Source organism: Odocoileus virginianus, chromosome 13 (genome assembly GCF_023699985.2).
Source record: "Odocoileus virginianus isolate 20LAN1187 ecotype Illinois chromosome 13, Ovbor_1.2, whole genome shotgun sequence".
Lineage (NCBI taxonomy): Eukaryota > Metazoa > Chordata > Mammalia > Artiodactyla > Cervidae > Odocoileus > Odocoileus virginianus.
In genome coordinates this window covers 48,636,253-48,650,897 of record NC_069686.1, presented here as the reverse complement: position 1 = coordinate 48,650,897, position 14,645 = coordinate 48,636,253, and the positions used below count along the sequence as shown (strand labels likewise).

Below are 14,645 nucleotides of genomic sequence, written 5' to 3'. Positions count from 1 at the left end.
ATTCCCTTCACGCTCTCTCTTGGAGCCCGCCTGCCTCCTAACTAACAGAAAAGGTGCTGATACCCATTATGACTTTCCTTCTTGCTCTGTCCGCCGAATGCAAACCAAGGAGCACTGTGGATGTAGATGCATATAACATTGAAAGGAAATAATTCTTTAAAATATGCTTTCTGTAGTTCCTTTCAGGGTTTAATTTATATTATTAGATGCTGAAAGGAAATGCCTAGACAGCCTCTAAAATCCTCCCTCTAGCTAGTGTCTGCCACAGAGCTACTAACTGAAGATGAGTGGCTGGCCGCTCTGAGGTTATCGATGGTGATACCACAGCATAAAGTAGGAAGAAATAAATGGGACCGGGCTTCATTGGTTTAACCTCTAGAAGAATCATGGAACTAAGAAGAGAGGTTGTGGGAGGGGATCAATAGTTGACAAATGAAAAGAGTCTCAGTCAGTTGGAAAGAGCATTTATTTCCCCATGATGTAGCAGAATAAATCACTTGTAGAATCCCACAACTCAGGATTGTCTTTTGCAAAATAACACTACCTTTTGTTACCTAAAATCTTTGAGAACCACAGTACAAAGTTTCTTTTTATTCTACATTAAATAATAGGGAAAGTAGAAATACAGCTCTCTAAATTCATGCTGGAGGAGAAGCAAATCTATCATTGCTGTCATTGTCCTGATCCAGTACTTATGTAAAGTATAAATTATGGGTAACAACCTCAGGTTCCATGGAATCAGCTTAGATAAAATATGACTCCTCCTCCTATCAAGTTATTTCCTTTCAATAAAGTAACTTATAGCTTACTAGTAACCTACGGTCTCTAAGTTCTTTTCTATTGAGAGAGTGATCTCAAATCTTCATGTCTCTCTCATTAATTCTTTGTGTAAGTAAAATTTATCTTTCACATTTGTAGGATTCTTGGCTATGTGACACATAAATATGTTTGAGTTATTTGGGAGTTAATCTATATTCTTTTTTCCATCCTTTCACTGCCATTATGGCTAGTGGCCAGTATCTGCCTTCTCATGTCGCTCTATGCTCTGGGGTGCTGAGCCCTCTGAACTTCTTTTCACGGGTCCTCTCACTGATTGACTTCTGGTTGACTTTGACCGTGGGGGATGCTGTCAAATATGAACAAGGATAAGAGGAGGGAGAGACCTGGATATTCATTTCTTTCCCCTGCTCTTCTTTGAGCAGTGGCTACATGTCCTGGACCGCAGCTTTTCCTAAGCTTTCCTCATTCCCGCAGCTTTCATTGGCTCTCAATATACTACTTCTTCCTTTATTTCTTAACCTAAGGTACTGAAAGCCTCTAGCTATTATTCCTCACTGTACTTATTAGTTTTTACTGTGGCAACAAACAGCTGCAAAGTTTCGGTAGCTTAAAACAATTTGTTGTTGTTCCAGTCGCTCAGTTGTGTCTGACTCTTTGCAACCCCATGGACTGCAGCTCGCCAAGCTTCTGTGTCCTTCACCATCTCCTGGAGCTTGCTCAAACTCATGTCCATTGAATCAGTGAAGGTTAAAACCATAGACACTTGTTTATGGCTCATGTTAATGGGAGGTATGAGTCAGCTGTGGCTCAAATTCCAAGTGTCTTCTCATTTTAAATTCCAGATTGAAAGGGTATGACACTTTCATGACAGAGGGTAGAAACTCCAAAGACAGCCAACACAGCCCCCACAATTACATGGAAATGTTCTGCTTGGATAGGACAGAGGTCAAGTCTATCCACATTCAAGTGGCCAAAGCGTGTAACATGGCCAAGTCTAAAGTCAAATAAGTCAGGACATTTACTTCTTCCCTAGGATTCTCAGATGATCTGAGTGACCTTTATTTCTGCTTTGGCTTTGGATAATAGAGTTATCTATAAGGGTACAAAAGAATATTTATTAAAATGATACATAGTCTCTCTGAACTCAAAGGCAAGGATTGCAGGTAGCCCCTGGAATGAGCTGGAATTAGAGATTTGCATGCTGGCTATTTCTCATCTCTGCTTGTTTCTGTTTGCTTCCCTCTTTCTGTTTCCGTAGGACAGTTTCATTTGGTTCTTTACCTGCATGATGGAAACATCATGGCCAGCAGTCCCTAAGTGTCTCTAGGTCCTACCTTGTAAAGGTAGGACTTCTGACAGGCTTAGAGTGCAAGAGGTGCTCATTTCCAGCACTATCAAAAGACTCCAACTGGCAGGACCATGTTGCACAAAATAGCTTCTGGGATCCAGCAATGAAATTACATTGATTATAGAAAAGTAAAATTGATAGGAGATGGTGGGGGTGGCAAGACCATCCACTAGGTGCTCAGTATACAGATAATGTTTTGGTCATAGGCTTTCCTTTAGTCATCAATATTTAGTTAAACAGCATTTATAAATAAATAAAATCAATTTACTTTTGCTTTATCTTTTATTTAGTGAAATATCTATTCCCTACTTAAGAAATCTGGACTTTAAGAATTTAGCTGTACTTTGTTTTTAAAATCGACTTTCTCTGTGCAAGGCACCATGTCTAAATATTCAACTTCTCCCAAAGAAAGAAAGGAAACATTTTGAGTAGATATCTCTCCGAAGATGCCTGAAAAGTCCAACTATCTGTTTCCTGCAAGTATTGCTTTAAGCCTGGTATTAAGGACATTTTCACTGATATACCAAGTACTTTAGAGGGAGAGATTTTGAATAAAAACAATGAAATATAATTACTCACACAGGTTTTGTTATGACAGCAGTTTATAAAAGTAATAGTAACAAGAAAATAATAAAAAGAATATTGTGCTTTAGGGTTCTTATTGTCCCTTATGTTTCATAATCTATGTGAAATTTACTTTCACCTCAACACTGCTGTGAACAGGTATTCTAACTCCGTTTTGAAGATGAGAAAGCTCAGAGAAGTTCAGCAAATGACTCAAGGTCATGCATGCATGCGTTTATGCTGTACTAAGTTGCTTCGATCATGTCTGACTCTTTGCAACACTATGGACTGTAGTAGCCCAGGCTGCTCTGTCCATGGGATTCTCCAGGTGACAATGCTAGAGTGGGTTGCCATGCCCTCCTCCAGGGGATCTTCCCGACCCAGGGACTGAACCTGTGCATTGGTAGGCAGGTTCTTTACCACTAGTGCCCACAGCTATTCGATGGCAGGCTCAAGACACAAGTCTAGGTTGAACTGACTTCAAAGTTGGTACTTATTTGATAAGTATCTAGGATGGTGTCAAAGTCATGTGTCAAGTTGCATTAGTCATGTCTGACTCTTTGTGATCCCACGTATTGCAGCCAGCCAGGCTCCTCTGGCCATGGGATCTCCCAGGCAAGAATACCAGGCCCATAGTAAACATCGATAAACATTAGCTCTCCTTTCCTGTAAAGACTCTTTAACTTTGTTATACTGTGATTTGAAATGTTCTTTCAAGAAACGAGTGGAGTAGGACTATGCTAGTGATAGACTGCATTTGCTCATTAGTGTTAGAGGGGATCCGAGATTGAGCTTGCTTCCCAGATGCCATTGAGCTTAACTCTCTTAATTAGGGTTTGTAATTTCTCTTTGGCCAAGTTCTGCAAAATTGTTTTATGTTTTTGGTAGTAGAATAATTCCATGGGACCTCTGTTACAGTGTGGATGACAAGAAAGAGAAAGTAGAGATAGTCCCATTACTCATACAATCCTGGGGTTATTCCATTTTTGAGGACATATTGAGCCATACAGCATTTCTCATATGATTTACTGAGGAAATGTGTTTAGTGTCTTTATATTCCAGTCAAAAATTTTGTATATAAGATATAATGGCATATTTATCATGTTACCATACTGTACCTATTGCAATTACATAAAAACTGTGTGTATATGCATGTATACACACATATCCCTATATATGGGTACAGACAAGAAAAATATATTTAATTTATTGGTAATGAGATTCTTATTATTTTAAGAATATTTTAAAATTAATAATACCTTTGTGTTAACAGTATTTAATGTTTTTAAATTATATGGAATCTAGAAAGATGGTACAGTCCTATTTGCAGGGCTGCAAAGGAGACATAGACGTAAAGGACAGAATTTTGGACACAGTATGGGATGATTTGAGAGAGTAACATTGAAACATACACATGACCATAAGTAAAACAGATAGCCAGTGGGAATGTGCTGTATAATGCAGGGAACCCGAAGCAGCTGCTCTGTGACAACTTACAGGGGTGGGGTGGGGAGGGAGGTTCAAGAGGAAGGGGACGTACGTGTGTGGATGACTGATTCATGCTGATGTATGGCAGAAACCATCACAATATTGTAAAGCAATTATCCTCCAATTAAAAATAAAATAAAAAGTAAACTGATATTTTTAAATTAAAAATACTTGATATTTGAAAGTGATGTGTTAAATTAAAAAAGGAAACAATAACAAATAAACATCATAAAGCTTCAACTAAACAAATACACACAAAAGGGAGAATCTGGGGAAACTGAAGAAAACATTTTGAATCATTTAAAACCCTTCTGAACATATTCATTTATCTCTGTGAGGATACACATGGTTTTATACAATAGCTTTCCTCTGGAGAGGAAGCAGAGTGGTGGGAGTGACGACCTCATTGTGTATCATGTTGATATCTTTGGAATTATGAATCTGTGTAAGCGTGTCACTGACAAAAAACAAAGACAGGAAAGAAAAATATACTCTTCTTTCCTGTTTTATTAGGTGAAGTAGAATTAGCATGATTCTTAAAATGCTGTTTTTATTCTCTTTTAAGAATTCTCCATCTTTATTTTTTAATGAGTCATTGAAGCAAATGTTTTAAGTACATAATTTCCTATATTAACTTATTTTTTTTTATTTTTGTTTTTTAGACTTGCTTTGAAAAATCTTTTATTTATCTATTTTTTGCTGCTTATTTTTTAAAAAATTAATTAATTTATTTATTTTACTTTACAACATTGTATTGGTTTTGCCATTCATTGATTTGAACCTGCCATGGGTGTACATGTGTTCCCCATCCTGAAACCCCCTCCCACCTCCCTGCCCATCCCATCCCTCTGGGTCATCCCAGTGCACCAGCCCCGAGCATCCTGTATCATGCATCGAACCAAAGCAGTATAACATCAGATAGAAATCACTTAAAGGGCAACAACTTCATTTGGGCATTGTGGGACATTCCAAAAAAGTATAAAATGTGATCTCTGGCTTTGGTGAACTTACTTTTTCTTCTTTGATGATGGAACACATGAAATATAAACAGTAAGGCAAGATAAAAGTTGTGTGTATGAAATTATTACTGTAATGCCTAAGAGACTGAAATAATTCAAATAGAGATCCAGTGGGCACACAGATAGGGATCTCATGCATCATTTGTATTACTGTTACTGAAGAGAGTGTTATGTATGGGTTCGCGCTGCTTTGCTGCTCAAAAGCCAATAAATATTCATTGATTAGCTCTAGTAATTTTCTAGTGGAGTCTTTAGGGTTTTGTACGTAGAGGATCATGTCATCTGCAAACAGTGAGAGTTTTACTTCTTCATTTCCAATCTGGATTCCTTTTATTTCTTTTTCTTCTCTGATTGCTGTGGCTAAAACTTCAAAAACTATGTTGAATAGTGGTGGTGAGAGTGGGCACCCTTGTCTTGTTCCTGACTTTAGGGGAAATGCTTTCAATTTTTCACCACTGAGGATAATGTTTGCTGCGGGTTTGTCATATATAGCTTTTACTATGTTGAGGTATGTTCCTTCTATTCCTGCTTTCTGGAGGGTTTTTATCATAAATGGATGCTGAATTTTGTCAAAGGCTTTCTCTGCATCTATTGAGATAATCATATGGTTTTTATCTTTCAATTTGTTAATGTGATGTATTACATTGATTGATTTATGAATACTGAAGGATTCTTGCATTCCTGGGATAAAGCCCACTTGGTCATGATGTATGATCTTTTTAATATGCTGTTGGATTCTGTTTGCTAGGATTTTGTTAAGGACTTTTGCATCTATGTTCATCAGTGATACTGGTCTGTAGTTTTCTTTTATTTGGTGGCATCTTTGTCTGGCTTTGGTATTAGGGTGATGGTGGCCTCATAGAATGAGTTTGGAAGTTTACCTTCCTCTGCAATTTTCTGGAAGAGTTTGAGTAGAATAGGTGTTAGCTCTTTTCATTTTTGGTAAAATTCAGCTGTGAAGCCGTCTGGTCCTGGGCTTTTGTTTGCTGGAAGATTTCTGATTACAGTTTTGATTTCCAGGCTTGTGATGTGTCTGTTAAGATTTTCTATTTCTTCCTGGTTCAGTTTTGGAAAGTTATACTTTTCTAAGAACTTGTCCATTTCTTCCAAGTTGTCCATTTTATTGGCATATAGTTGCTGATAGTAGTCTCTTATGATCCTTTGTATTTCTGTTTTCTGTTGTGATTTCTCCATTTTCATTTCTAATTTTGTTGATTTGATTCTTCTCTCTTTGTTTCTTGATGAGTCTGGCTAATGGTTTGTCTATTTTGTTTATCTTCTCAAAGAACCAGCTTTTGGCTTTGCTGATTTTTGCTATACTATCTTTTGTTTCTTTTGCATTTGTTTCTGCCCTAATTTTTATGATTTCTTTCCTACTAACCCTGGGGTTCTTCATTTCTTCCTTTTCTAGTTGTAGGATATAAAATTAATACACAGAAATCCCTGCCAATTGAAAAATAGACCAAAGAACTAAACAGATATTTTTCCAAAGATGAAATACAGATGGCTACACACACATGAAAAGATGCTCAACATCACTCATTATCAGAGAACTGCAAATCAAAACCACAATGAGGTACCATCTCACGCTGGTCAGGATGCTGCTATCCAAATGTCTACAAACAATAAATGCTGGAGAGGGTGTGGAGAAAAAGGAACCCTCTTACACTTTTGGTGGGAATGCAAACTAGTACAGCCACTGTGGAGAACAGTGTGGAGATTCATTAAAAGACTGGAAATAGAACTGCCATATGACCCAGCAATCCCACTGCTGGGCATACACACTGAGGAAACCAGATCTGAAAGAGACACGTGCACCCCAATGTTCATCGCAGCACTGTTTATAATAGCCAGGACATGGAAGCAACCTAGATGCCCATCAGCAGACGAATGGATGAGGAAGCTGTGGTACATATACACCATGGAATATTACTCAGCCATTAAAAAGAATTCACTTGAATCAGTTCTAATGAGATGGATGAAACTGGAGCCTATTATACAGAGTGAAGTAAGTCAGAAAGAAAAACACCAATACAGTATACTAACACATATATATGGAATTTAGAAAGATGGTAATTATGACCCTATATGCGAGACTACAGAAGAGACACAGATGTGTAGAATAGTCTTTCGGACTCTGTGGGAGAAGGCAAGGGTGGGAGGATTTGAAAGAATAGCATTGAAACATGTATATTATCATATGTGAAATAGATCGCCAATCCAGGTTCGATGCATGAGACAGGGTGCTCGGGGCTGGTGCACTGGGATGACCCAGAGGGATGGGATGGGGAGGGAGGTGGGAGGGGGGTTCAGGATGGGGAACACATGTACACCCATGGCTGATTCATGTCAATGTATGGCAAAAACCACTACAATATTGTAAAGTAATTAGTCTCAATTAAAAGAAATAAACTAAAAATTTTAAAGAAAGCCAGTTATTAAAATAAACAGGCCAGGTTGATGGAAAGGAGAGTTTGTTTTATTTCAGATGCCGGGAACGTGAGGGGGAGGGTGGTGGACATGTGTCTACCTGACTCTCACCCCCGCCCACAAGCAAGGGGTGAAAGACATCTTGTGGAGCAGGGGCTACATGAAGAAACAGTACAATCATCTAACAGTCATCTTCAAATTGGTCATTAGTGGTCTGACGAGCATCATCTTGAATGTTTCAGGTCAATCTTCAGTTCCAGGGTCCATTTGTTCCCATTTCTTTGCAGTTACTTCTCGGAATTGTGGCTGCTCAAGTCAAGCCTGCTCATCGCGTAGTTAACTTCTTCACCTGAGGCCTTCGTATCTGTGAGACAGCTCACGGATATGGCTCAGAATATTATCTACAGCCCTTGAGAAGGAACTAGAGGTCCTTGACAATGCTTAACGACACATTATTATTTAGTCTCCTTTGACTGTTTTCCTTTGCTTCAGCATTTCTCACTTCTCGGATTAAACTTGTTCTTTGAAGTTTTCCACAGGCAAGAGGCAGGCAGAAGACACGGTGTGTGTGTGTGTGTGGGGGGTGGGGGGGGGGCAGGGGGCGGGCATGGTGCAAGGACCATACAGTCCTGCTCCATTTCTTAGTTAACTCAGGCTAAGATGCAGTAACAAATCCATCCCAGTAATTCAATGGCTTAAAGAATAACATACATGTTTATTTCTCCTGTAGAAGTCCAGGGTGGGCTGTTGGTTAGCTGGATGGCTCTCCTTCATGGTTGGAAAGACACTCAGATGGACAGTTGCTTTGCCTCTTCTACTGGGTAGCATCTCAGGTCCTTTTAGTCATCTATCTGAAACAGTAGAAGGGAAAATAGCACTGACAAGCCTGATGTGCTTTTATATAAGTTGACACATCCCTTGCTCTCATATCCTACCAGCTCCAGCTCAGCAACCAGGCCATACATCTCACTGCTTGAGGGGTAGGGGCATGCAGTCGAGCAGGCTTGCCACACCCTTGACCCTCCCACTTCAACAGAAGAAGGCAGAGGCTCCATGCTGGTGGCCAGCTGACAATCCCTTAACACAAATATAGATCATCAGTGATTTGGAATAATAAAGAAGAGAAAGAATGGCTTTATCCAGGCAGGAAGAGCAATTTAAATAACCAGGCTGTTAAACCTCACCAGGTCCCCAATTTTTTCCTTTCCTTCTTTTTTGGTCCTCTGCTTACTCTCTTTTTCAAAACATGTTAATTAATTAATTAATTTGGCTATACTGCATGGCATGCAAGATAGATCTGAACAGGGATTGAACCCATGCCCCCTGCAGTGGAAGCACAGAGTCTCAACCACTGGACTGTCAGGGAAGTCTCTCCAATTATCTGATAAACAAAACCTATTCTAAATCACTTCCAAACATGTTTCAATCTTTTACATTTCTGTGGTTCTGGGAGCTAGTATTCAATGGGTGTCACATGAGGCTGGAGCAGTGTCATGGAAATGGTGTGTCTTGGAAATGGTGCAAGAAAATTCATGTTAGGTGGATAAAGCGAGTATTGAAAAATCACTGTTTTTTGTTGGAGATTTTAAAAAAATCAAGTGACAAATAATGATCAAGTACGTACTACATACCAGATACTTTGTCCCATGCTATAGAGGGCACAGTCAACTCACTCCTTCTGAGAAGAGATTATAGACTATTTATGGGGGAGCTGAGTGGGATGATGAAAAGGGAAGATTACAAATGAAGCAGAATGGGATACGTTCCCAGAGTTCTAGACCTTGCAGTAGGGGGTAAGACATGAGGTGAATATTAAATGACCCCTGAATATATTTTACAAGATTTTTATGAAGAAAAAAAACCTCTAGCAAAAGTTTGTTTGCCAATTTGTCACTGACAATAGGAGACATGAAATTTCCATTCATTGAAAGTTCTGATTAATTAACATGAGGTTAACTGTAGTTTTAACTGCAAATAAAAATGCATGATGCCACCCTCTATTTTATAGGCAATGAATTAACTTAAGATTCTTTATGAAGTAAAGTTGGACCTTTAGGTTATGAAAGCATTCCACCCCATTTACCTCTTTCTATGAAAATATATTCTCAGGTGTTAAAATCTGTTGAAAATTCTGTCAACTCCTGTGCTCTACTGCTGTTAATTCTTAGCCAGTCATACCTCTAATACATCCCAGGATGCTCATCTTTGGACAAAATGGCCTTATTCTGACTTTACTTTTGTGTAGTTTAAGCTTTAAAAAATTTGTTTTCATAGATATATCACAATCCTGAGGAATTTGCAGAAAGAGTGTTTCTAGCCATTTTCAAGTTTAGTTTTGGCTTCTGAGTCATGTCTTCTTATAAACTCACTGCAATTATTTTTTGTTTTGTTTTGAATATCTGCTTCAAGTTACCTTTCTACTATAACACAAGATCTGGGACAAGGAGGCAGGAGACTTGCATTTCAGTTGACTTTGTCACTTACTAAGTGGGCACGTCCTTGACTCTGATGGGGCCCTGGTTTTGCTTATCTGTCAAATGAGAAGTCTGAGCCAGAAGAGGTTGTCCTCTCTTTGAAACACTACTCTTCTATACATTAATATTGGTTTATTTTTCTTCATTTTGTTATCAATCCACTCGATTAATTTTCATTTTTAAAAGGGTCTCTCTTCCTTCAGCCATTTTCAAAAGTATTGTCAGAAGCCCATTTGAACCACTATAACCAAAAGTTCTTAAGATGCAGATTTTTAATTTCTAATTTACTAACTCCATTTACTAAATCAGTTTCTAAGGAAGTACCTCTGAGTCTTTAATGTAAATACAAGCCACGTGGTGATCTTGTTAAAATGAAAACTCCAATTCAGTGTCGGAGGCAGGACCTGAGAGTCTGTATTTCCAACAAGCTTACAGGTAATACTGCTAATGCGACAACTGTACTTTGAATATTTAAGTGTGGAATCCCTAAGTCATAGTGGCAGCTCCCACCCAGCAGAACCATGTCTCTAATGGAGATAGGATTAGCCAGTTTTGGAATGTTCAGGGTGTAGCAGGTGTGCCTAAAATGTAGCATGTAGCATCTGGGTCATAAAAAGTAAAGAAGAAAGGTGTTGCAGAATAACAGTGTTGGAGAATAAAGATTACAGGATATAATATGCTATGAATCAGGTTCTCTTATGAATAGTCATGTTGGAGAACCACACTCATTACTGCTGGGGTATTTTAGATCAGGGGAATGTGTTGAAATTCCAAGTACCAAGTAGAAGGAAGAAGGAAAATTGTTTTCTTTTCATTGATTACTGCTGTGCTAAAGCAGTGTGTCCAAAAGTTTTGTCTTTTTTATTTCCCTTCCCCAGATTTTACAGCAGCTGTGGCTGGTATGATCACCTTGTTCATAGTCATGAAACTACAGCCTCTTTCCTGATTCTGTGTGGTGATGAGTAATAAGATTGCTTCTGTGGAGGGGTGAAAAGGTCTTAAAACTAGTTTGCTTTCTCATAAATAGATCCTGAGAAGATGCCTAATATCTCCCTGAAGATTAAATTTCTGCTAGTGTTTTTAAAATTTTTTTTAAATTAATTGACACACAACATTATATTGTTTTCAGGTGTTCACTCTATTAGTTTAAATCTCATTTTAAAAGGGTCTGTTTCTTTACATTTTGAACAATTTGTGATTGGGCATAAAAGTAGCTTACATGAATGTCCTTTTCCTCAACTGCAGTACTCTAGGGCAAAAATGGTTTTGTAGAAATGTGTGCATTTGCATGTTTAAATGGGATCTGATTTATATTGTGCCAAGCACCATTACTGACAATTATGTAGGCTCTGAAATGAAATTATGTCTAAAAAATACATGTGGCATATGTTCTACGCCAATTAAAAAACATGCCTGAGGAACTTTCTTTCTTTATTTTTTAATTCCACAAATCCTGCTAAAATCTAAGAATTGTGCAAACTGATTTAGTGTTTTTTTCCTTATATAGATATAGTGTTTATATCACTCAACTTTTGAACATTAGACAATTTAAAATCACCTCTCATTTGTAATAATAAATCTTAAAGGAAGCTCACAGAATTCTTACTAGACACAAGCTATGTGCCAAGTGGTTTGTATGGATTATTATTTTCCTCTGCTTTATAAGCTCCATGGCCTAATTGCTCTGTTTAATATGAACATATGGAAGATCTGAATGCTCAGGTGATGATGCATACACACACGAGCACACACACTAAACCAGTGTGAAGAAAAGAAACAAGAACAATCTTTAAAAAAACAAAAACTTAAAGTCATGTGACAGATTTAGGAAATTCTTTTTATTTACATAGAAATGTGTACACATACTTTTTCTCTGTACACAGAAAACCTAAGTGTATATACACATATGGTTCCCACATATTTTACAATAAATAGTAGTTTGATCTTGTTCCTAGGTTAAAATAAAATGATGTCTCAAAGTATTTCACATCAACCACAAAATTACAAAAGCACCCGATGAACTCAGAGCAAAAATTTCAAGCCTGTACTACCACACACTAAGCCTAGTACAATTTTTACAAAAGACAAAAACAAACACTGTGCAGGTATCACCAGCAAAAGGAAAGGACTAGAGATGCAAAATAGAGACGAGAGTTGTTGGCTTTTTGAACAACGTAGTAAGAGCATTTTATAGTAAGAGCATTTTGTTCTTCCTTCAGCTGTCAGTTCAGTGTTTTACTTTGATATTTTACAGATAAGAAGGGGGAAAAAAGTTGATGGCTATCATAAAAGGAGTAACCATTCCATGAATCTTCCAGGTTCTACAAACATTTTTTTTACTGGTCAGCCAGATTCTCTCTCTATGCTAATTCGAAGATCATCCAGTTCTACGGCACAGATGACATCTGACCCCCTCAGAGAAGATGAAGAGGATGTTGTTATGAGACAACATTCATTAGGAAGTTATCCCAAAAGCCTAGGGAGTCATGTGTCTTGGTTATTAGCACGATGATAATTAGCATTGTTTAAATATACTCTTTATTTCCACAATCTGATCCCCCATTTAAATAGCTAAATGCAAGGAGAACTTAATCTAACAGGCTAGAAATAATGAATACATCATCCTGGAATTTCCTCCTTCCAATTCCAATCTTTCTCCCATTCTAGCTAGCCTAGGAAACAATTGCTTTCTCTCAATTTCAAAGTTGTTCTACACAGGTATACAAAAAGCATACCACCAAATGAATAGAATTAGGTTACAGGGGGAAAACAGAGTTGTGATATTTTTGACAACCTCACATCATTGAATCTGGCAAAATAATCTAAAAACATCCTGATCGTCATCATTGTTGAACTGACTTACAATACAATCAGATTTGCTTTTTTAATATACCAATATTACTACTCAGATAAGAATCCTAAGGATGGTGACCAACCCAAGGGTAAGTGTTTAAATCCCACTCCACTCAACTCTAGCTCAGATAATAATGTGTTTCATTCCACTGTGGCATTGTAACTTCACACATGAGTTTTGAAGCACATTTTACCCCTTCATCTCTCATATCACTAACAGCACAGACATGGGGAAAAAGACAGCAATAAAAAAGAATTCAATGTCAGAAATGTGATTCATCTATCAAATACAATCTTTTCAGTTACTTTACTGGATCTGCTATTTTTAAGGTAACTTTCCAAAACATACTTCAAAGGCAGTTTCATTTCAAGAGCAATGTTTATCACATGCATTATTTGGTTCTTTCCTCTTCCATGTTGCTACCATCGACTCAGAGAAACAAGAATAGCTGAAGGAGTCAGCCTCAGGAGAAAGAGGTCTTATGAGAGAGTGATGGTTTCATACACAGTTTGACTGTTTAGATTAAGGTACTTATGATCATAACAAACACATTTCAACTTTTAAGATGTTTCTTTTTCTTTTTTAAATTTGAAAACCTTATAGGGAATGAAGGTTCACTGCCAGAAACAAAAGGGATCCTTTGCCATGGAGAGCTGAGCTTGGTTCTTGGTGGTTCTATTAATAATTGAGTATATATTTATCCTTCCTTTTTATTGGCCATGGGAAGATTCAGCCAGAAGATAAGTAGGGAGTCTCACTATGGTAATTGTAGTCAGGGCAGACCTTTTGCACAAGTTTATAATCAACACTGTAAAAGGCAATGTAGATGCAAATGACCTTGAAGGGCTTGGAACACAACCAGGATACGTGGCTCTGAGTCTGCTCCTGGTAGCAGATCTTGGATGGGTCAAAATTGCACAGGGCGGTCTTCTTGGCCCGATCTGTTTTTTCATACTCAATGCGACAGTTGAAAGATTTGGATTCCTTGGTCTCCAAGGTAGACTGTGGGGAAACTTCAAACTCCACCACTTTGGAGGGGGGTACCAAACTCACTGAAACATTGCCCAGGCCGGTGGAATTATGTCGAAAATAAACACTGAAGGTTCCATTTCCATGGTCAACGATTTTCCCCGTGATGAGGAGGTTGAGTTTCACAGTTTTAATGTTGGAATGGAAGTCACCCCATCCAAACATTTTCTTAAATTTTCCTGTTTTCACTATCGGCCTCCTTTTAGTTCTTGCCAATGGCTCCTGAACCTCCGTGATGTTGGCCAGCCAATCCCAAAAGTTCTCCATGCTGTCTGCATAGGCCAAGTGTCCAGGCTTGGGGACTGGAGACTGTTTAACAAACAGGCGCAGAGGGTTGATGATCCTTGAGTGCACCACGTTACCCACCAGGGTCCCTGCGGCATCTTTGTCTTCCCAATCCAGTCCCTCCGTGGCATGCACCACCTTCTCACTGTCACAAAACAGCTGTTCAAAAGGAAGAAAGAAAAACATACTTTAGGTTGGGCTGTGAGTCCACACATACCATAACCAAAGCACAGGGACAATTCTTGTAGTATTATTTCGCTTCCTGCTAAACACCATTTCACATACACAGTTGGGCTCTGCAGTATAACAGAATCACCATGTCATTCGAGCAGTATAAATCTGTGAGTACAAACATGGAAATGATGAGATTAGGA

The 14,645-nt window shown here is 38.3% G+C and overlaps 1 protein-coding gene across 1 annotated transcript in view; it reads right to left on the bottom strand.

Annotated features, from left to right (window-relative positions):
- Nucleotides 1-11,921: 11,921 nt before the first annotated feature.
- The window catches only part of NXPH2 (neurexophilin 2), a 120,014-nt gene continuing 117,290 nt past the window's right edge, over nucleotides 11,922-14,645 (bottom strand). The window contains exon 2 of the mRNA XM_070476261.1: nucleotides 11,922-14,430. Coding sequence (XP_070332362.1) covers nucleotides 13,687-14,430 — 744 coding nt within the window. The 3' untranslated portion in view covers nucleotides 11,922-13,686. The remainder of the gene's footprint in view (nucleotides 14,431-14,645) is intronic.